General features: G+C 36.6%; 4 protein-coding genes across 5 annotated transcripts; 2 read left to right on the forward strand and 2 right to left on the reverse strand.

Moving 5' to 3' along the window:
- LOC110806178 (ninja-family protein AFP1) lies at positions 1–4,088 on the forward strand. The gene is made up of 2 exons (XM_022011811.2): positions 1–1,393; positions 3,468–4,088. The coding sequence occupies exons 1-2, from the start codon at positions 433–435 to the stop codon at positions 3,863–3,865; spliced, it is 1,359 nt and encodes a 452-aa protein (XP_021867503.2). The 5' UTR covers positions 1–432; the 3' UTR covers positions 3,866–4,088.
- A 1,308-nt stretch (positions 4,089–5,396) lies between these two features.
- LOC110806171 (LRR receptor-like serine/threonine-protein kinase RPK2) lies at positions 5,397–8,554 on the reverse strand. Its single transcript, XM_022011800.2, has one exon. It carries the CDS (start codon positions 8,302–8,304, stop codon positions 5,686–5,688), a length of 2,619 nt encoding a protein of 872 aa, XP_021867492.2. The 5' UTR covers positions 8,305–8,554; the 3' UTR covers positions 5,397–5,685.
- An 843-nt stretch (positions 8,555–9,397) lies between these two features.
- Positions 9,398–13,074, reverse strand: LOC130470238 (uncharacterized). Of its 2 annotated transcripts, none has more exons than XM_056839919.1 (5): positions 12,794–13,074; positions 12,661–12,712; positions 11,932–12,320; positions 11,158–11,859; positions 9,398–9,995 (listed from the first exon to the last, which is right to left on the reverse strand). In XM_056839919.1, the coding sequence occupies exons 3-5, from the start codon at positions 12,225–12,227 to the stop codon at positions 9,728–9,730; spliced, it is 1,266 nt and encodes a 421-aa protein (XP_056695897.1). In that variant the 5' UTR covers positions 12,228–12,320; positions 12,661–12,712; positions 12,794–13,074; the 3' UTR covers positions 9,398–9,727. The 2 variants fall into 2 exon arrangements, with proteins under 2 accessions (XP_056695897.1, XP_056695898.1); XM_056839920.1 differs by having other exon boundaries at positions 9,403–9,995; positions 11,158–11,829; positions 12,794–13,055.
- Positions 13,075–15,053: 1,979 nt separating this feature from the next.
- Positions 15,054–21,669, forward strand: LOC110806170 (pentatricopeptide repeat-containing protein At1g26460, mitochondrial). The gene is made up of 6 exons (XM_022011799.2): positions 15,054–15,810; positions 18,749–18,971; positions 19,052–19,531; positions 20,644–20,850; positions 20,946–21,083; positions 21,208–21,669. The coding sequence occupies exons 1-6, from the start codon at positions 15,194–15,196 to the stop codon at positions 21,394–21,396; spliced, it is 1,854 nt and encodes a 617-aa protein (XP_021867491.2). The 5' UTR covers positions 15,054–15,193; the 3' UTR covers positions 21,397–21,669.
- Positions 21,670–21,760: the final 91 nt, after the last annotated feature.

Genomic DNA, 21,760 nt, shown 5'->3' on the forward strand with positions numbered 1-21,760 from the left:
ACAGAGAAAATGAGTGAAAAAGGGATGCTTCCATTGTTCTCTTAATATTAATTTGAACTTTAATCACTTGAGATTAAATAACCAAAATCTCCATAAAAAGATGAAAAAACAAAAAATTGATAATTTGTTCATTCATACAAAACCCCATAAAACGTTTTTATGTTGTTGTTTTCTGGGTTGAGTTCTCCACGTGTTGAAGCTTCATAGTTCAATCCCAAAACCATCTGTTTTCTGTCTTTCATTTCACATAATTTTTTTTCTATTTTCAAATAAAAGTTTTCTTCTTTTCTTTATACGGAGTACTACTTCTCATTCTTTTTCCTTCCAAAATTCTGGGTATCCCTCAAGCATTTAACCCAGAAAATGTTGACAAAGATGAAAAATTTAGTAAAAAAAAGTTGAATCAGCAAAAAAAATCTGGGATATTGGTGAATGGAAGGTTCATCTGAGCTGTATTCAATTTCAAGCAGTAGCTCAAAAAGCATGGGTGAAACAGTGAATATAAGCAACAGTATTAGCAGAGGATTTAGTGGTAGTAGTATAATTAGCAGTAATAGTAATAGTAACAGTAGCAGAAATAGGAGCAAAGAAATGGAGAGTTTATCTTTGGAAATAAGCAAATATCCAAGAGATCTCTTGCAAACATTTCTAAGTAGTAATTCTGGAGAGAGAAAGAGTGGTAATAGATCAGCTGATGATGATGATGATGACGATGATGATGGTTTGAATCTAGGACTTGGGTTATCATTAGGTGGTAAATTTGGGGTTGATAAGTCTAAGAATTTAGGGGGTTTGATAAGGTCTTCTTCAATAGCTGGGACCATGCCTTTCTTCAGGGAGGGGGGTGAAGATGATTCAGGGGCGGCGGTGACCATGGCGGCGATGGCGTTACCACCATCATTGGGGAACAATAATAATAATAGCAACAACCACCTTGTAAGGACAGCGTCGTTGCCGGTGGAGACGGCGGAGGAATGGAGGAAGAGAAAGGAGATGCAAACATTGAGAAGGATGGAGGCGAAGCGGCGGCGGTCGGAGAAGCAGAGGGTTTTAAAGGAGAGTGGTATTGGTGTTGGTGGTGGTGGTGGGGAGGAGAAAGGGGTTGAAGGGTTGAAGTTGAGAGCAAGATTAGAAAGGGAACAACAATGTTTGGGGTTGACTAGTAAGTTAATTGGTTCTTCTTCAATTGGGACTTTGTTTAAACCACCTCCATCTGGTAATCATAATCATTTGGAGGTTAAAGGTAGAAGAACTACTTTTGGTAGTTTGCAAGGTTTCTTGATTGCTCAAGATCAAGCTCAGACTCAGACTCAACCAAATCAGGGTTCTTCTCAAGGTTCAGGGGAATCACAAGGGTCTGATGCCTCTGAGCTTGAGAGTAAGACCCATCAAGGTATCACTTTTATTCATCTATACACTAAATATCAATTGAGTATCTTATTTTCTTGGATCCTTTGCTTTCGATCTGCAGATTTATGTTGTTGTTTATGTAGATTATGTTGTGCAAATTGCAATTGGATTGATTTAGTATTGTATATGTCCAAGGTTAGGTTGGTAGATGGTAGTTATATTTGTTGAACTGGTTTTTGATTTTCTGTTATTGGACCTGTTTTTGTTTTTGGTAATATCTTCTGAGTACATTGAATTGGGTTTATTTGAAACTTTAATTTTGAATTGTAATGTTCCTGGTTCTACTGTTGCTTGCTATTGATGAATCTTAGGATGTTCCCGAACCAAACCCGCAAAATTGTTGTCCGGCCAAGTTTAAGTATTTAAATAGCTTCCAGTTTCTTGACAGTTGAGGGTGATTATGTAATCATTCAACTGCAATGCCAAAAGGCCCAAAACTATCAGTCTTTGTTTTCATATTATCTATGGAGTTGACCGTTTTCTCTGGTATTTCATTTGCACTTGGAGAAAGAACGAACAGTGGTCGTTTTTTCAAGTAACATTAGGTAGTTTCACTAAGAAAGGAGCTTGGTAGTTTTTAAATGGTGACGGTGTTTAAGTAAGTAAGATTCATAGCAAACATAAAGTTCTCATCTTTGTTGGTTTGATGGGATTGGGAATGATATGGGTGAAAGTTGGTTGATTTACTATGTCGTCAAAGATGTATGGTTATGGACATTTCCAAGTTTTTGTATTAATTACATACAACATTTTAATCTCTCCTTTTTCTCATCCGAAAAAGAAAAGATTTTCACTATATTAAGATTTAATTTTCCTGATTTATGTCTCACAAGTTGTGTTAACTAACTGTCAAGATTCTGCAAGAACTCTCTGCAACCTGACTTATGGTTTTAAACTTATTCTAGGATGGATAAATTAGGTGTCTTTGTTGTTGGGTTGGAACAAAGAGCAACACTGCGAGAGTAGTTTTCTATACACCGTGTGACGTGTGTGTGTTTGACGTGTGTGTGTTTGCTAGGCATACATACTGTATCTTATTTTTCACAGTGACTCATCTGAGTGCCTGTTGTTATTTCCAGTTGGTTCTTGTTGTAATATACGTAGTAGTTTTGGTTTCCAACTCTTGTCAAGCACAAATCACAGATTTCAATCTTCCATCTCCCTTTCACCAAGCCATTTATTTTTATCAACCACACTGACTGACATCATTGTTTTATTTATTTACTTTTAACTATGAATTGCAGTTTGTGGGAATGCAAGTTTGTTGGTTTCTCAAAAGTGATAATCTTACCCCCCCAATTTTGTGATTCATTTATACTCCAATTTCCTTGTAAATAACATCCTAGCATAAAACCAGTACTCAACAATACTTGATAATTTAACAATTGATGAAGTTAGAAGGAAATGCTTTTAATAAAGGCAAGGCTTTGGAAGTGGAATAACATTTTTGTTGATGAGTTCCCCACCTTCCCTATGGTATGCAGATTTTGCCCATGGGTCAACTTTTTGAAATCTTGGAGCAGAGAGAGTTAAATGTTCTGATAGGGAAGCTTAAGATAATTTGAAGTTGATGTAGGTTTATAATTTCTGGAAATTTAAACCAAATGTCCTTGAAGTGAATATTCTCCTACAAGATAATTTATGTTATTGATACGACACAGTGGCATTTTGATACCTCCTGGCCGGCAAAGTTAAGTGGTACACCGCATCAGTTGTTGCCTATAGACAATCAGGCACGTCATATAACGGCCAGTGTATGATGAGGCAGGTAGCGAGTTGTGTGTGTGTAAAATGGGTTCATTTAGTTAGGAAACTGCCGTTAAATGTACTGTTGTTTCTTGTCGGATGATAATGTAAGTATTTAAGAGAGAGATCTAGATAGTTAATCTCAATGCTAATGTAAGTTGTGTCTACCAGACCAACTGCTAGCTAGCTAGCTAGTAGCACGGAATTAATATTTAATATTGAATTGATGAAATGAAGTTGTTTGCCTTTGTTAGGGTACATTTAATCCTTGAAATGGTTATCTTATTGTTTTCTTGTAATGTTAATAATAGGATCAAGTAGCTGTGACACAAGAAGCTCACCTGGTACTCATTCCCAACAAGAGCGTACTGGTAGCCAAGAAAGTGAATTCCACAGAGCTAGCCGGGCTGAGCAGACTGAAAATAAAAAGAAAGAGACAATATCAGCAACAGCAACAGCATCGGCATCAAGTGGAAATGCGATAGAGGATATGCCATGTGTGTTCACAATAGGAGACGGTCCAAATGGTAGAAAAGTGGAAGGGATCTTATACAAGTACGGGAAAGGGGAAGAAGTTCGTATAATGTGTGTTTGTCACGGTACTTTCTTCTCTCCTTCAGACTTTGTCAAGCATGCCGGTGGAACAGATGTAGATCACCCTCTTAGACATATTGTTGTTACCCCATCATCTACTTCTCCAATCCTATGATATCATCTCTAATTCAACCCGGCCGCTCAACGTATACTTATATAATATTGGTTTTGATTTTAATGTAGAGTTTAATGTTTTTTTTAATTTTAATTTCTTCTTGAGGATCTTAATTTGTACTTCACTTAATTGTGATGAGATCAAAATGGTAATAGGCAATACATACTTTTAGTTTTGCCTTTCTATATGTTACTACTATATGGGTTATATGGTTTACACTTTACATGATTTGTGCAATTGTCTTGAGTTTTATCTGGGAAATGGCATATCTTTGACAGTCTTTGAGGATTAATTTGGGAACTATATTCAGCAAGTCGATCGAATACAGAAACAGAAATGTGGTTGCATCATATCGTGTGTGTTATAATGTCACTTAGCTAACATACATTGGAGTAATGTAATTTGATTTGATACAAATTAAAGGAGATGTTATGTCTTATCTTAACCTGGTTTACAGAGTTACCTTATCATGATTCATGTCTTGTATTTGTCTGAGTAGTGAGGCTTTCAACTTCCGAGCGAGCACTACAAGTCTAGACTCAGACTCAGACTCAGACTCAGACTCTGAGCCATTGCCATCCCTTCACCAATAACCAAAGACCTCGATCTTGACTCTTGAGGCATTACCATACCATATGTTAGCTTCTGAGTCACACTCTTCGTTGACTGTTATGAATGCCAACAAAAGTTTGCTTCAATTAAGTGAAGAAGAAGTGGAATGCTGTACAAGTTCAATTGGAATACGAGGTTATATTGTATACTTTTTTTTTTTTGTGTACTACCCGGTTCACCCTTAGGGCTAATCCGGATTCGGGGCGAGTTCTGAGTGGATAGGTTTCAGTCCCTTTCCAATTGTTGTTGTGGGGGATCGAACACGGGTCCTCCCTATCAAGTTCAGCCTCAATCACCACTGAACCATGCAATTGGTAGGTTTGTATACTGAGCGTGTATGACACGTGGATTTGAATATAGGTGACAGTAGTTGATGATATCAACCCAAGTTTGAGGTAACAATACTTTGATGATGTCGATCTGAGTTTGAGCTTAATGGATCTCTGGGCCTTTCAACTAAAGGAGAAGAATTGTACTCCCTTATTGGGCTGGCTTGATATGTTTGGGCTTAGGCCCTGATCTTTAACAAGATCCATTTGATGTAATTCGAAATACACTTAACGAATTTTTAGTGTCTAAGATGACAGCCAAGCTGCTTGAGTGCGATCTTTTTCAAAGATTAAGAAAGCAGATATTATTCACAAAAAAGTAGGCATGAATATCCTAAACGTATCTTTTTCTTGGAATGGCTAAAGTAGACAAAATCCTTATAGTTATAGTCAGTCAAGTCAATTATAATCCGATGAATATCCACCACTTAAACTGCTGTGGCCTGTGGGGTTGAACTTATCCCTAATTCTTTGTCAGTGTACCAAGACTTTTCCGGCACAAGTTTGTATACATCAACCCCAAATCACAAACATACACAACAGGAAAAGACTAGAAATATAACCAGGCAAACCAAATAGAAGCAAATAAATAAAGACTAGAAAAAGAAATTGTTATCAATCTCATAAATATGTACATTTTTATATGCTGCAACAATCCAAGTTACATTACTCTCAAATTGTAATTGTGGCTTTTACATTACAGCTTTTACTTGGGACAGACATACAGACAGACTAGTAATATCTACAGTCTAAGGAAAGGAACATTCTCCTCTTAAAAATGGCACTAAAGTAAAATACAGAAGAAGAAGAAGATACACTAACATAAGCAGCCATTAGCTGATTACAAAACTGGGAATCTAAAACTTTACCTGAATTAATTTAGCCAATTGGTTTTAGCTGCTTTAACAGTTGAACAGCTTGCTTCATCGTAGGCCTGATTGAGAGCGTATCAACAGTGCATTTTACAGCCAGGTGTAGTACCTCCACCAGATCGTCATGTGGACCGCTCTCCCATATTCCTGCTGCAAACACCTCCTTTGCACGACCTTGTCGCAATAGCATATGCGCCCACGACACGATATTGAATCCATTTCCATGAGAGGAAAACGAAGGATCCAATGCTTTCTTGTCTGATATCAGCTCTAGCAAAACAACACCATAGCTGTATACATCAGCTTTCTCTGACACACGACAAGTCATAGCATATTCAGGGGCTAAATAACCAAAAGTCCCAGCAACACCAGTTGTTGCATGTGTTTCAGAATTCTCCAAAAGCCTTGATAACCCAAAATCAGACAAGTAAGCCTTGTAATCGTTGTCTAACAAGATATTACTTGGTTTTATATCTCTGTGTATAACCCTTGGATTGCATTCATCGTGTAAGTATGCAATAGCTTGTGCTACATCCAATGCAATCTTGTGAAGTGCTTTCCATTTAATGGACTTTGTCAATCTTTCTTGGATGAACCTTTCCAGATTACCACCAGGGAGATAGTTATAAATGAGGAACATCTCTGTTTCACTCGCGTGGTACCCTATGAGTGTAACTAGATTAGCATGCCGAATCCTTCCAAGGGTCTTAACTTCAGCATCAAACTGTTGAATGCAATGAAACCTTCCAACAGAAAGCCGTTTTACAGCCACAATCACTCCTGGGGATACCTCGGCCTTGTAGGTCGCTCCAAAGCCGCCACAGCCAATGCAGTTTCCTGCGCTAAAACTGTCGGTAGCCTTAACAATATTCTGGAATGTCAATGGCACCCCAATGTCAGTGAAAACTCGTATCTCCCTTCTTTCATACACTTGAATCCTATAACTATCTCTGGGAGCACATTTCCTTGTATAAATGAAGAGAATAACAAGTGCCAACAAAACAAGAACAATAACAGAGGCAGATGCAATGGACGCAATCTCTATCGAGTTGAACTGGTTTTGAGATTCTCTTTCTCCTTCTCCTGATGGAGATTCTGCTGCATTAGCCTGCAGATTCTCAGAACTGCTCTGCACACTTGAGGATGAAACAGTTTCATCTAATGATGAGTTGAGTTCTGAAAGTAACCTTGCGTTTTCAAGTCTCTTTACTACACTATGGGCATCATCATTTCTGCTTCGATGGACCAAAAGAAACTTTGCCTTCGTTCTCAAGCAAGCTCTACTTAGGAAGAATGAAAGATATGCAGTGGGACCATGGTTCAACTGGCGAGAGTTTGAAATTTGTGAATCACAGGCACTAAATGTAAATTTGGGAGCATTTTCGCTGCTTACATCAACATAAACTAGGCTTTTGCAGCTGTTATCTGTATTCATGGTGTCACAAATCTCACCCTCAAATTCAATACCTGACAGAATTCTCAGTTTTGGCAATGTGGGAATTGAACCTCGGAAGAGATTGCTTTCCCTATGACCAAATGCAGCACCATGTGATGAATATGGATCCTCTAGATTCGACAACACAAGAATTGATAAGTCCCGACAATTACCAAGCTCAGATGGGATGTCACCACTAAGGCTATTCCTTGAAACATCCAACACGTTGAGCTTCCTAAGCTGCCCAAACTCACGAGGTATAACGCCTTGCAACACGTTCGAAAACAACAACAAAACTCGTAACTTCTGACAATTCCCCAAGCTAATTGGTATCTTTCCATTCAATTCATTACCAGACAAATCCAGATACTTCAGATTCTGGCAATTACTCCTCCCCCATGCATCAGGAATCTTCCCTTTTAACTGATTGGATGACAAATAAAGCCCCCATAACCTCGGAAAACCAGCAACGAAAACCGGAATCAAACCCTCAAGCTCATTGGCAGCCAAATTCAGCCATTCCAACCCAATCAATCCTGAAAATGAATCCGGTATCTTCCCACCAATCCTATTCAATCCCAAATTCAGAACCCTCAATCTATTCAAACCCTTTACCGAAACTGGCAACTTCCCAGAAAATAAATTCCCTTCTAGATCAAGCACTTCCAAATTATCTAACCCCCAAATCTCCCCCGGAATCCCCCCACTAAATTCATGAAATGGAAGAGACAAAACCCTAAGTTTTCTCAATTCAACAATCACACGCGGCAATTTCCCACCCAATTTCCCAACCTTAGCATCACATATTCTTCTAAGTCCCAGCCCATAAAACGGAAACTTAGAAACATTAAAACAATCAACAACTCCGCCTAAATCATAATTAAATTTACCTCCTCCTCCTCTTCTGCCGCTGCCGCTGCCGCCGCCACCGACAATCTTCAACGATGAAACCCTAAATTGAGCGTCGCAATCGACACCAAACCACGAACAATGATGTGCATCACCGGAATCATTGGTTGAAACCCAGGAAGAAAGGATTCTGGACGGATCAGAGACCAAGGATTTGAACTCCAGGAGAGCCCCTCTTTCTCTTACTCTTTCTCTCTCCTCCAACAACGATACAGCTGCTTTCCCAGAAAAGCAGGAAATACCAAGTAACAGTAGCAGCTGAACCAGCAGAAAACGAAGCATTTTTCGATTCAATTTTGTCGAAATCTAAGGGAAGAGTAACTAACAGCAGAGGAGAGAGAATTGGGGATATTTTTGTTGTTGTTGTTGTTGCTTTATGAAGAGGATGGGCTGGCTTTTTACTGCTACTACTGTATTTGCTAAAGGACTGTTTTCTCTCTCTAAATCTGCTGCTAATTTCTCTCTCTAAAATTTGGGTTTTTCTGCAGTTTGAGTTTTCGTGAGAGGAGAGGTAGCTTGGCATGGCCGCCGTTAAAGGTGGGTGGGGGTGGGGCCGTGGGAGGAAGAGGGAGGTTGGAAAATAAATGCGGTGAGCCAATGAATGGAAACCACGTGGAAGAGAGGTAAGCCCGGTTCAGCAACTTAGACCGGGGTAAAAAGGATAACGTATTGTTTGGGTCGGGATCTACTTGGTCGTTAGACTCCTTCATCCTTCTTACAAACCTCATCTTATTCTCCGATATATTTAGATCAGATCATATCGTATCATATCTTATCAGACCAGATTAGAAACTAAAAAATTTAGATCACACCCGATAATATAAGCTTATATCTTTAGGATTACGTGTACAATGTTATTCTCTTCGACGGAGACAGTGTTATGATTGTAGGGTCCTTTGACTTCACTTAAATGTAGAATTTTGGCAATTTTATATAAAAAATTTATTGTTTTTCACGTAAGTTTTGGCCACTTGCACCGAATAAAAAATATTTCTCACTCACTAATATATTATTCTGGATCTGACACTGCTTTTTGCTCACTTTTTAATGGGAATGTAATTATCTCTTAAAAAAAAGTAAATGTAATTATCGAAACATGTGAGTTCCCTAGCTAAATGAAAAGGTACAGAAGGAAATCCTATTCATAATGCAGGAAGTAAAATCTTGAAACAATATACGGTGATCTTAAATCTTTTAAAGTATGTATAATTTGGGGTAAAAGTTACTTTATGAGAATATTCATCATATAGTTGGCTGTACGACTACCTAACAAAGTATAAACGTATAACAAAAATTATTTATTGCTCATGTATTTACAAGGAATTAGCACATGGATGCAGAAAGTGTCATGGGTATGCACAATATACAACCAGTTGTGTATAGAAAATTACTACATATTATGGAATTATGGAAATATTTAATTGGTTGATTAACTTTAATTAGAAACAATCAGTAGCTACAAAAACTATAATATTTTTCTAAAATTCCTTTAAAATAATCTAAAATACATAATGTACAAATTTACACATTTTCTATTACATATAGGTTTTTAAAAACTTGATTTGTGTTACCATTATGACATGAATTTTCATTTTCAATCTCCTAGTTCCTTATAGATAATGACATAATTAATGTAAACCTATCATAATCATAATCAAAATATAGCTAAAGTAAATAAGAAGTGGATGAGAAGGAGGTTATGAGCTCACTTTCTCAATAAAAATCTCCAACAAGATAAACGTGATAAGCACGATGGACTTGTAAAACACGATGCGAAAGATGAACAACAAGTGCAATGGCGACAAGAACGGCAAGGATTGCAATGGCTACAAGAAATGCAAGAGGAAATATGAAAGCAAGAAAAACATCCTTTCTTCATGGGAGATGTGTTTTGTTTGTTTGTGTCTAGTTGTTGTTGTTGATGATGATGATGATGCCCTTTTCTCATAGAATTCTTTCCTACATCGCCGAATCTGCAAGAAAAAAAGTATAAGCATATGTTGAAGATTTGTGAGGTTAAAGACATAATTAAGGGGGTAATGAGGCCTGATTAAATGGGGTCTGGTTGTATTTTCTCTACTAAGAAATGTCATTAGATCACGTGTCAACAAACTCCACATTGCAACTGGGTTGAACTAGTGTCGACAAGAATGGATTTACCTAAACATAAATTTATTGTATGGGTATCTATTAAACAAAGGTTGCCCACAAAGGATGTGTTATACAAAAATAGAGTATGACAGGGGGTGACATTTGTCTAAAGCATGTTTTGTTTTAATGTGATTATATCATGACATGAATGGACATCCAGAATCAGTTCTACTAAGGAATAACTAGAAAGGGAAGAAAGAAGGAGATTGGGAATCAGAAGTGGTGTTGAGCTCATTGTGATCCTAATAGCCATTTATCTCATAGTTCACTCGGTTACATATCGAGATTTATATTGAATCTTTGAAAAAGGCACGCATTCAATTGCAAACAAAGCACTGGTTAATTGCACCCAGACACCTCTGCTTGTGCCTTTCAAATCCTAAGCCCGGAAAGAAGACGATTGGGAATGAGCGGAGCGAGAGCAGAGTCTAGGACTCTAGGGGTGTGTGCTGACTTTGAGCCCTAGAGAAGTTCAATCTCATAACATACATTTAAATCCAGGGTCTGGTCACTTCGACCCCCTTTGTGAAGGGGCACCCCGTCATACCAAGAATGACGCCTTATGGAATCACAAGGTAGATGGATTATACATACTTTAAAGTTGATGCAAAAATAAAATACATAGTTTGCCAAGTCAGAAAAGCAGTCAGAAATAAAGAATAGTTTGAGTCCTTATATTGAAAATAAATTTTATTTTTGTTGTATAGGCGTCGTTGTCTGTGTAATTATTTTTTCTTGTTGTTTCTGGCCCTTCCTATAAGGTATGGTAATACATTTTTTGAATTAGGTTACAAAAATAGTTTGGTTTTAAATATAATAGCTATAGTTACTTAAACTAACTTTGAAGTTAAAAAAGAAGAAGTTGAAATGTGATTTAATAATACTCATGTAAATGTTCTTCAGCATGTGCACATATAAAAATATAATAAAATGGATGACATAAATATAAAAGTAGTTGCGAATGTACTTGGTTTGCAAACTTACATTGGGAATGCAAATGAGTAATTACTATCTTCGCTTGCGTTGGAGTGAAATGAGATGTTAGATGAATGAATGTTTTGATGTTTATGTTTTTCTCCTTCAAAACATTCAGTTTGAAATGCCAATACCAGTTTCTTATTTGTTTCTTTCTCCTCGTGGTCTTTTCCCCCTTCATTATTAATAACTCCAGACATAATTGTTGTTGAATTGCTTACATTATGTTGATCATCGCCTCCCTTAGATAATCCGGCGAGTCTTCTAATCTCTTCTAAGTTTCCAGTGATGACTAAATCTTCGCTTGACTTTGGAAGTAATCCCCCATGTGTTTTCAATTCTCCACTCAGTAGAAGAGCTTGATCTTTTCCCAAGCTGGAAGAAGTACCGAGGTGAAGGCTAAATAATGATTCATTAGAAGTAGCACTCCACTCTGCTGGGATAAGAGAATCACATCTTTCAAACACTGAGGATGGAATCCTTTGTGGGTCGTATTTTTCTTCATCTTTATGCATCACTTGAAGAGATGGGTTATGCATCGGGTATTCAGACGAACCCTCTAGTGATAAGGATGTAATGGCATTGGTATGTCTCGTGTATTCGTGTTCATGTTCCTCGTCTCCGAATAGGTTCGCAAAACTAGTGGGGATTGAGTCGTGTTCCAGTTGAGCGCGAACATAGCTTGCAAGTTCCATAGAGATATATTCATTACTAATAACCATTAGACTGTGATCTATTAATATTATACCCTATGATGAAGAGTTTAATAAGTGTATGTCATACCTTTGACGAACGATATTATTAATGTTGTCCACTTGATCATTTTCTACTTGACAATCGTTCGCTTGATTATACGATGATGGAAGCGTATTGAAATTGTTTTCTACTGGATTATTTTTATTTTGGGTAACTTCTGGGAATAACAAATGCCAATGTTTTCTCCCTTCATGTAGGTTGGATTCATCTTCTACAACATCATGTCGGGTTGAAATTTGGATGTATCCGGCTCGAAATAGATCACATTCAAAATCAGTAACAACCATTTCCAACAATATTTCAATATCTCCTTGTTTTTGCATCCGCCAAAGGATGGCGATGCAGGATATTAGAACTTGTAATAATTCTCACTTACTTGATTTTAGAAATGGTATATCCAACTACTACAGAATGTCCTGGTAAAAAACAAATGTTGCAAGGATAAATATTAAACAAATAAGAATATGGATTATAATTCTAATCCTTAAACATATAAATGTTTATAAAATAATTGTGTATATACCAATTAATCTAGAAAAAAAAACTTGATACAATCGAAAAAGCATGCAATGATAGTCACAAGAGAATAACCAAAAAATTGAAAGTATTGTATCAAACAACCCCTTAATTGTTGATTTGACATTCCTTATCAAAAAATGCATACATGTTGATTTGACATTTCTCATTTTCGTTAAGAGAATTAAATAAAATTTGTAAGAAAAATAAATATATGTTAAACAAAGGTTAATAACTCACCTCTTCCTTGTAACAAGAAAGAAAAATTCGACAATTCACCGCTTTTCGTGATCTTCATGTGAACAATTAAGAAACTTGTTAATTAAATGGTTTAAATTAACAAAAAAATACAAAAAAAAAAGAATTACCTTACCTTAACAATTTGGAAAATTTTATTGTAAAAGATGGGGTAATTGAAAAATTATTACTAAGTTTTCACACTTTTATTCTAGATAATTAATTTATTATTTATTAATGAATTAGTTTAAGATTTTGGGTTGTGTAAAAGGGATAAAAATTTAGAGAAAGAGAGAGTTAGAGAATGGGGATGTTGATGAGAGGCAAAGCGAAGCTCAAGGTAGGTTTAATTTAATTATATTGATCAAATGAGACTAAATAAAACGAGACTTTTTTTTCATTTCAAAGTATGTTACAGTTTTACAACTCATGATTGCAATCATTCAGGGCCATTTGTGTCACTTTAAGTTTTCAATTTTGGGTTTTAAGATTTAGAAAGACATATGATATAAAATTATAGATTGAGTAATGAACTAAAAGTAATTTTTTAGGGGATCTAAAATAAATAGTTCTACCTATAGTAATCAAATTGATTTTGAAAACCGACAATTTAAAATTACAAATCAAACTACATTTTTTTATTCCATATTTTTGTTTTTAGTTTTATGAAAAACAAAAAATTAGAAACAAAAGAAAACTACACTTAACGGGTCCTTAATGGTAGTTTATTTTGTCTAGCCTCATCTTATGTTTGTTTTTATGATAGTAGTGTTTATACACTTGATGCGTGCATATGAATGTTGTAAGCGTATGATAGGAAAAAAATCATTTAACTTTTTTTTAACAAGAGTAGTAACGTAGGAACTTCAAAAGAGGACACCAAATCCTCAAAAATTTAACATTTTATCAGGTATACTAGGACTTTTAAAAGGGAGACATCAATTCTTCAAGAGTTCCCTTTATAGAATAAATGCAATATCTATACCTAGTATTTAAAAAGGAACATATAGATTATTAGAAGCCCTGTGGCATCTCTCCTTTCATCCATCATTTTGTTTTGTTTTTTTTTCAATTTTTCTTTATTGTTTCTATGATTTACAACTTCTAATGCTTCTTCAACTCCATTTTCCTTATTCAACATCAAGTTATTAATAGTCTAATATACTCATTAGTCTCTTCCACTCCACCCCTTTAACAGCCAAATATTTATTCAACATATAATTTTTATATTTTTCCAACCTTCAAATTACACCTCTATTTAATTCATATATTACAAAAAAACAGACGTACTCACTAATTAAAACTTCAAAAGACATATAAACAACCACTATACAACCGCCCGTTATATGAACGGGCTCAAAAGCTAGTTATTGTAATACTCCCTCCGTCCCTTAATATTCACACCGCTTTCCCTTTCGGGCCGTCCCTTAATACTTGCACCGCTTCTATAAATGAATTTTTTTTTACCAATATTATATTATTTCTCACACTTACCTACTATCCCACATACACCCCTACTCCCTACAAAAAATCATTTAAAAATTCACACTCCCACTCACTACTCTCTACCCCTTACACATTTCCCACTAACTATATTAAACCACTATCAATTAACACCCATTAAATTAATAAGTCAATTCAAATGTCTTAAATTCCGCACCGGTCAAACCGGTACGATTATTAAGGGACGAAGGGAGTACATAGGTTTTTTTGGACAAGCAAACAAGATATTTTATGACTTAACAAGGAATTACAACTTAGAAAAAACAACAAAGGGAGACAACCCTTCTGTGAAGGATCCCCTACCCTCTGAGTTTGCTACAAAACTGTCAGAGGCATTAGTTGCCTCCAAAACAACTAATATTATACACAATAAATTAAAAAACTAATTACTAATTATTCGTACTAATTACTATTGAATTAAGCCAGAAGGAAACACCATTTAGGAACGGAGGGAGTACTAATTACTAATAACTCGTACAATAACTTATGATTTATAATGAAAGAATTGTGAGTCATTTTCTAAAACCGTACATGCTTCCCCATACTCCTCAAGGATGACTTGTTTGCTAGGGTGAGCGATAGCTTCACTTTTGGCGATATTTTTTAAACATCAATGTAATGTGTACCGCTTCTCCATCCTCCGTACATTAATCGATCATGACTTTAACAACATGGAACTAACGCATCTCACAAAGTATAACAACTTCGATGATTTTTTTTTTTTTGGTGTGAATGAGCCACAAGGGCGGAGATGAGAATCGATCTCAGGATCACCTAGAACCGGGATGAAAGCTCTAACCAACTAAGCTATCCATCACTCTGTCACAACTTCGATCAATTATGATTTGCAATAAAATGCTGCCCTAATTTTTTTAATAAAAAAAACCCATAATGCATTAGTTCGTCATAATCATTATCATCGGCCATTCACCTCGCATTTGTGCGAAGTAGAACTGGACTTCTGAGTCTGCTAAACCCTAAGCTTTAGCCATCATCCCTAACCTCTCTCCCTTCCCCCCTTCTCTCTGCTCAGATGCAATCCAAAATGGCGATGCTTACCAAATCACGATCCTTACTCAAAACCCTTAACCCAACCGCACTCAAATCAATCTCAACTTTCTCTCTCCTCAACCAAGAACCTCAGCTCGCGGAACCACCAGCACCAGCACCAGCACCGTCTTCTTCGTCGTCTCTTCCTCCAAGCCCTTCCACTGGAAGCCCTTTTTACAATGAGAACTGGCGAAACCCTAACCCGAACACCGGTGGCAATCAAGCCCTAATTATTCCTTCTGGGTATTTCAATCAATCACCGGCTGCTCTTATGTTCTCCGCGCAAAAGAAGGATGTTGATTCGCTGCTGAATTTGTTCGCTGATTGGGTTACGGCGAAGCGGTGGGGGGATGTGAAGGAGTTGTTTGAGCTTTGGATCAAATCGTTGGATGCACATGGGAAACCTAATAAGCCAAATGTGCAACTGTTTAATCATTATTTGAGGGCTCATTTTATGGATGGAACTACTGCTGCAGGGTTGCTTGATGTGGTCAGTCTAATGGAGGATTTCGCTGTTGAACCCAATACCGCCTCGTTTAATTTGGTGCTTAAGGCTATGCAGGCTAGAGAGTTTGAGGCTGCGGAAAAGCTTGTTGAAAGGTAATAATCTCAAAGTTTCAAGTTTTGATCAGATGATGTATTACTGCGGTTTCTAAATGCCTTCACTGGTTCCTGTTTTAGAGAAATTTGTAGTGGTTAATGCAAGCTTTATTTATTTTTAATGAGGGCTGCAATTATAGTAATTTGCCCGAGTTTGATCATGTTGTTTGAAAAACATTATACATAACCAAAATGAATTCATCGAGGAATTAAAGGGCTTGTTGTCGGCTTGGTATTAGTAGTTGTTTGTTTTTATGCTTATGTAGTGTTTTGGGTTAGGATATGAGTTTTTGTGCATAGGGGAATGGAGAAATTGAGCTTAGTTTCTTTTGTAAATTGTTGACTTTAAGTGTTCGGTACCAATGTTTAACTAAATCATTTGGACTTCTGGTTGTCATTCTCCTATTCTCTGTTTGAAACTAATAAAAATTGAGCTGAACTTCTAATTCCATCTTGCGGATTATATGTAAGCTTCGGAGATTTTTACTATGCCCATTGGACTTTGTATTGCAAGTTTTACCCAGCTTTTTCTGGAAGGGTTAAGGTCGAGGAGGAGTAGTCTGAAATAAATTCTAGAAGGAAGCTTTTGGGTGCTCCTGTGATGTTCATTGATCTGCATCTTATTAGCTCTTCTTAGATGTCATTAATTGTTTTCTACATTGCTTCACACTTCGTCTTGGCAGTTGCAATGTAACGGTTACCACAATTCAAAACTTACATCCTATGGTTTCTTTATAGAACCATGACTGTCTATAACAGTTGTTTTAACTGGTTAATGGTTATCAAAATTTGAATGAGACATCCTTGAATTCCACTGCAGAGCCACATGAGATTGTTTGTCTATGTTAGTTGCTTCAATTGGTGAAGAATGGTGCTGCTGGGCATCTTGCCATTGCCAATTGTAGTATATCGGTTATATGGGCTTCCACGTTGTTTAGAGATTATTTGGCAATGACTTGAATTAGATACTTTTGGTTATCTGTCATTCAATTATAAATTAACTACCTGGTTATGTTATGTCCGAAGTGATGCTTTTGAACTTGGAATCCCCAGGCCCCCAGCAGATGATTTTTCGACATGATGACCATTTATCTTTCAGCCATTGGAATATCATCATACCCGCAGGAATTTCTTATTGTCTTGCAGTTGTGTGTTTTTGGGACACTATGACCATGTATGATGTATTTCCCCTTTACACATCAATGTGCATTAGACGCGTGGGTTCTGTTTGTTGGATGCTCCTGAAACACAATTACCCCACTAATCCACTACCACCTTTGGCATAAGGAAGGTTCACTTCTTCCTCCATGCCTCTAATAATTCTGGAGCACTAGAGCATCATTGTAGTGTCCTTTGCATGTGCATAAGTGGTTTAATCATTTAACTGATTAAATATACTTTTGTTGTGAACTTTATTGGGTTCATTTATGGTAGTTGAGAAAATTGACCAGGAATAGAGATTGTGGTGCTTGTGGAAGAGAGGTTGTCATTGCTATCCCAATTTTACCAAACATCTTGTGATGTGGACACCTAAAAAAGAGCCTTGACATAGGCATATACTCCCTCCGTATTGTTGTTATATCTACTTTCTGTTTTGAGGTTTTTTTTTGTTCTATCAACTTCTACTCTATTCTATTTTTGGCAAACACCATTTGCCATCTTGCCTTCTTTGCCCCACACTATTTACACATTTCCACTTAGTCTCTCTTAATTTATCCACATTTTCTTTACACTGACCACCTTTTTGCTCACCTTTTTATTTTATTTTATCCACCTTTGTCTTACACCCACTCACCTTTCTTAGAAACAAGAGTCTACAAACACAAGGGTACAACAAAAAAATCTGGAGGGAGTAGATATTTTCAGGAATGTTTTTTGAGGCTCCATAAAAGGTTTTTGAACCATGTGAAATTAATGACTTCTCAATTATTTATAGTAAATCTCTCAATTGTATTGAGAGTGTAACCAACTTTCTCCACTTTTTTTTGCATTTCTTTTTGGTGATTGTGTGTGAGTGCTGGTGGGGTGGGGTGTTGGGGGGGGGGGGGGGGAGGGGAGAGTGCCAGAGTGGGGACTATCCGCAATGTTATTTTGCATCAAATGAAGTACCCTGCAGTTTTCCCATTTTATTGCATTGGTTTAGCTAGCACTTTGTGTTGGCTAGATGGTATTCTAGTAGAGCTCCAAGCTCCAGAGCCTCCTTTAGTGAAAAGGAAGCACAGGCAGTTATGCAACTCATATTTTTGTTCCTCTCTTATTTGTCTGCTTATCTCATTGTTGAGGTGTTAATGTCTCCTCAGATATTGCAAACTAGGGGTTTATCGTCTTTGGCGTGCTTTCCGCATACAGTCAAAGTTGTTTGAAGGACCTTACAACTATCATTTTGCCTTGGGTTTGCTGATGGGTGATATTGTTTGGGGAGTTAATGCGGCTGTTTTGACAGTGATGCTTAATTATTTGGTAATTGAAGGCATTTTGTTTTGATCCATCTTCTTTTTACTTTTGTTCTTTATCTCTCCACACACCCACACCCACACCCGCACCAACACACTCTATCAATGTGGGACCGTCCTTCTATGAGTTGTACACAATGTTTCTGATCTTGCTTCCTTTGCAATCTTCCTGAGGCAATTAAAGTGATATCATGCTTAAGAAATAAACATGCATCTCAATAAAACCGGTGAATCAATTTGTTGGTCGTATGATTCAACCGTTTTTTCAATTAAACTCTTTTGCAATCTTCCTGAGGCAATTAAAGTGATAACATGCCTAAGAAATAGATATGCATCTCAATAAAACCGGTGAATCAATTTGTTGGTCTTATGATCCAACTGTTTTTTCAATTAACGTATACTCAATTGCTCATGTTCTTTTTTTTTGTTAGCTGTAAGTAAGTTAGCTTGTTGACAGACAAATCCTTTATTTTTGTTGTATCTAGGATGCTGCAAAGTGGAAAAGACTCTCAACCTGATGAAGAGTCATATGATATGGTTATTAGCATGCTGTTTTCCCAACGCCAAATTGATAACGCCTTGAAATATATAGATCTAACACTGAAATCTGGATATATGCTATCATCGAAAGTCTTTGCTGACTGTATCCAAGCCTGTATTGTTAAAAAAAGATTGGAGAGTTTGGTGATGGTTATCGAAAAGTGCAAGGTATTGTTTTGATTGTTGCTTTGAGACACATGTGAGGTATGACTTTGTGTTCTTATTTTGACTATTCTGTTCATCATCAGGCTATGGACCAAAATAAAGCTCTGAGCCCCAGTTGGAACTTGTGCAAGCATCTTGCAGAGGTTGCAATACAGAATGATAATAGTAAGCTGACCTTTCAAGCTTTGGGATTCATGGCTAGATGGATTCAACTGGGTGAGAATGGGAGGCCCCCTATTTTTCACTCTGTTGATGAAGGATTAGTTATTTCTTCCATTGCCGCAGCTGCCCGAACTTATGACTCTACTCTTTTGGATGCCTCATGGGCCATCCTAAAGAGATCCTTGCGTGAAAGAAAGCCGCCTAATCCAGAAACCTACTTGGCTAAGATAAATGCCCTTGCTTCCCTGGGGAGGTTGCAGAATGCTTTTAGTACTCTGAGTGAACTTGAACGAACACATGCAAGTTCTACAGTGGCTGAGGAGGATCTTTTGTCACCATTTACTTCTCTTCATCCTTTAGTTGTGGCATGTTCAAAGCAAGGCTTTGAAACTTTGGATTTGGTAAGCCTTCTGTTTGTGCCTTTCAAATTATATGGAATTGCTTCCTATCATTTGAATTCTGGCAGTCCAATTTTTTTGATATGTAGAGGAGATAATTTTTTGTTAGACATCATATGCAGTGTTATATCCCTTTGATGATTTTGATCTTAGCATTTGGTTATTCAACCGTATTCCCAATTTTTTTACAGGGTAAAAGTTTATTAATTTTGACCGTATTTTTTCACTAATATCGAAGAGAAAATGTTATCTTTTGAAATCACTCATTATTGATTTCGTTGAAAGATAATTGTGGTAGAGTAGTAGTAGAAGAAAATTATTTTTTGAAAGAATAACATTGCTTAGACTTGTCTTAATGATCATGATATTTCTAATTGTTATATTCGAAAGAATAGCAGATAGTTATATAATAACAACAAAATTTTGCATTAGTAACTTTTTTTAGTAATATGTTAATAGGAAGCTGTAAATTTTTGCAGAAAAACTTAAATAAGTTAAAAGTATTTTTTTTAGCAAAAGTATTTCAAGTTCGGCATAAAATAAGCCGATGATAACAGAGTCTCGTAGTCTCATTTAGAAAAATATAGATTAGTAATGGTTGCAGACATCAAATTCAGTTGAATCTAGAATAAGTCCCAATGCTATCCGAGTTCTGTTAATGTTGATACGTTGGAGAAGTTATCCGCGGCTTACCAAGGGGTGATTGGTAAAGGTCTTGTCATTCACCAAGTTGATTGTTGATTTGTTTGCTTTTTGCAAAAGGTGATTGCAGTCTTTTTGAGGGGGTGGGTATGTATGGGTAATTAGTCATCAGGTGTGAAAGATTTATCCTTTTGGAGACTTGGGGGTTCATGTTTTCACTCTGGCTTCCTATAATTTTGCAATGCATACTCTTCCGTATCCTTTTCCATTTCTTACTACAGCCATTCATATTCAATTTTTTCAATAATCTAGAGATGTTGTGCTGAGGGTGGGAGGAAGACTACATTGTAAATTTGCAATCAGCGTCTATTATTAATTTAGAATACAGTAATAGTTTGCAATCTTTTTACCTTTTTTATTGATAGGATTGGAAAGATTGTCTGTTTAACCCCTTGTGTTTGTATTCTTCTTAGGTGTATTTTCAACTGGAGAATTTAAGTCGTACAAATCCTCCTTACAAATCTGTTGCTGCCTTGAATTGTGTAATTTTGGGCTGTGCAAATATTTGGGACCTTGATCGGGCTTACCAAACATTTGAGGCAATTAGTTCAACATTTGGATTGAACCCTAATATACATTCATACAATGCTTTGATGTCTGCCTTTGGAAAGTTGAGAAAGGTTTGGTCTACAACTTTTTCTTAAACTTCTCCTATTTTACTGGAAATTTCCTAATGCTACAACTCAGTTATGTGTGAAACGTTTTCTGGTTGCAGATGTTTGAAGCTACAAGGGTATTTGAACATCTATGTAGTCTAGGTGTGAAACCAAATGCTATGTCATATAGTTTGCTTGTAGATGCTCACCTCATCAACCGAGATCCAAAGGCTGCTCTTACTGTACTAAATACAATGGTAAAGAGAATCCCCCTTCCCCGCCCTTTGTTTTGCTGGTTCTATTTTTCATCTAGAAAGTCTTAGGTGAGACATTAGAAGTTATTGTTAGTTCATTGTGTCCAAATTTTTTGTGAATTGGCAGTTGGAAGCTGGTTTTGAACCATCAAAAGAGACGTTGAAGAAGATCAAAAGACGGTGCATTAGGGAGATGGATGACGAAAGCAGTAGTAATGTAGAATCTGTTGCCAAGCAGTTCAAAATCCTTTTGGGTACTGAAAATCGCAGGAACATGTTGTTTAAGCTGGAGTATGGTACTGACTATGCGTCATAGGTTACGCGGAAATTCCGTTTTAAGCAACCTTTTTTTGTTTGTAAAGTAGCAATTCTGTTATGTTTTTTGCTTGAGCCTATGGTCTTAGGCTCTGAGCTCAATTTATACTCCCCTCCATTTGTTTATGTAGCATTTTTGGTTCTTTTTATTTTCTAGGACAGAAATTGCAGTAAAATTTTCTAGTTCAAGTCGAGATGTTTTTGACAGCTAGGAATAATACGAAACTAATTCTCTAGTTTTAATTAATTCTCCGGCTCTTATTACCCTTGTCAAGTTGGGACTGTTGTATTCACAATTTTTTACCTTAATAACTCTTTTGGCAGGTGGTAATTAGTAGTGGTAATGGTAATGATTTTATTTGTAA

This window comes from Spinacia oleracea, chromosome 3, assembly GCF_020520425.1.
Source record: "Spinacia oleracea cultivar Varoflay chromosome 3, BTI_SOV_V1, whole genome shotgun sequence".
NCBI classification, from domain to species: domain Eukaryota; kingdom Viridiplantae; phylum Streptophyta; class Magnoliopsida; order Caryophyllales; family Amaranthaceae; genus Spinacia; species Spinacia oleracea.

Coding starts and splice junctions, on each gene's coding strand:
- LOC110806178 (XM_022011811.2), top strand. CDS start 433: ATGGAAGGTTCATCTGAGCTGTATTCAATTTCAAGCAGTAGCTCAAAA. Junction 1,394..3,467: donor TGAGAGTAAGACCCATCAAG/GTATCACTTTTA, acceptor TGTTAATAATAG/GATCAAGTAGCTGTGACACA.
- LOC130470238 (XM_056839919.1), bottom strand. CDS start 12,227: ATGCAAAAACAAGGAGATATTGAAATATTGTTGGAAATGGTTGTTACT. Junction 11,860..11,931: donor AATAATATCGTTCGTCAAAG/GTATGACATACA, acceptor AATGGTTATTAG/TAATGAATATATCTCTATGG. Junction 9,996..11,157: donor TACTCATTTGCATTCCCAAT/GTAAGTTTGCAA, acceptor TTTTTCTTGCAG/ATTCGGCGATGTAGGAAAGA.
- LOC110806170 (XM_022011799.2), top strand. CDS start 15,194: ATGCAATCCAAAATGGCGATGCTTACCAAATCACGATCCTTACTCAAA. Junction 15,811..18,748: donor GCGGAAAAGCTTGTTGAAAG/GTAATAATCTCA, acceptor TGTTGTATCTAG/GATGCTGCAAAGTGGAAAAG. Junction 19,532..20,643: donor GCTTTGAAACTTTGGATTTG/GTAAGCCTTCTG, acceptor TATTCTTCTTAG/GTGTATTTTCAACTGGAGAA.
- LOC110806171 (XM_022011800.2), bottom strand. CDS start 8,304: ATGCTTCGTTTTCTGCTGGTTCAGCTGCTACTGTTACTTGGTATTTCC.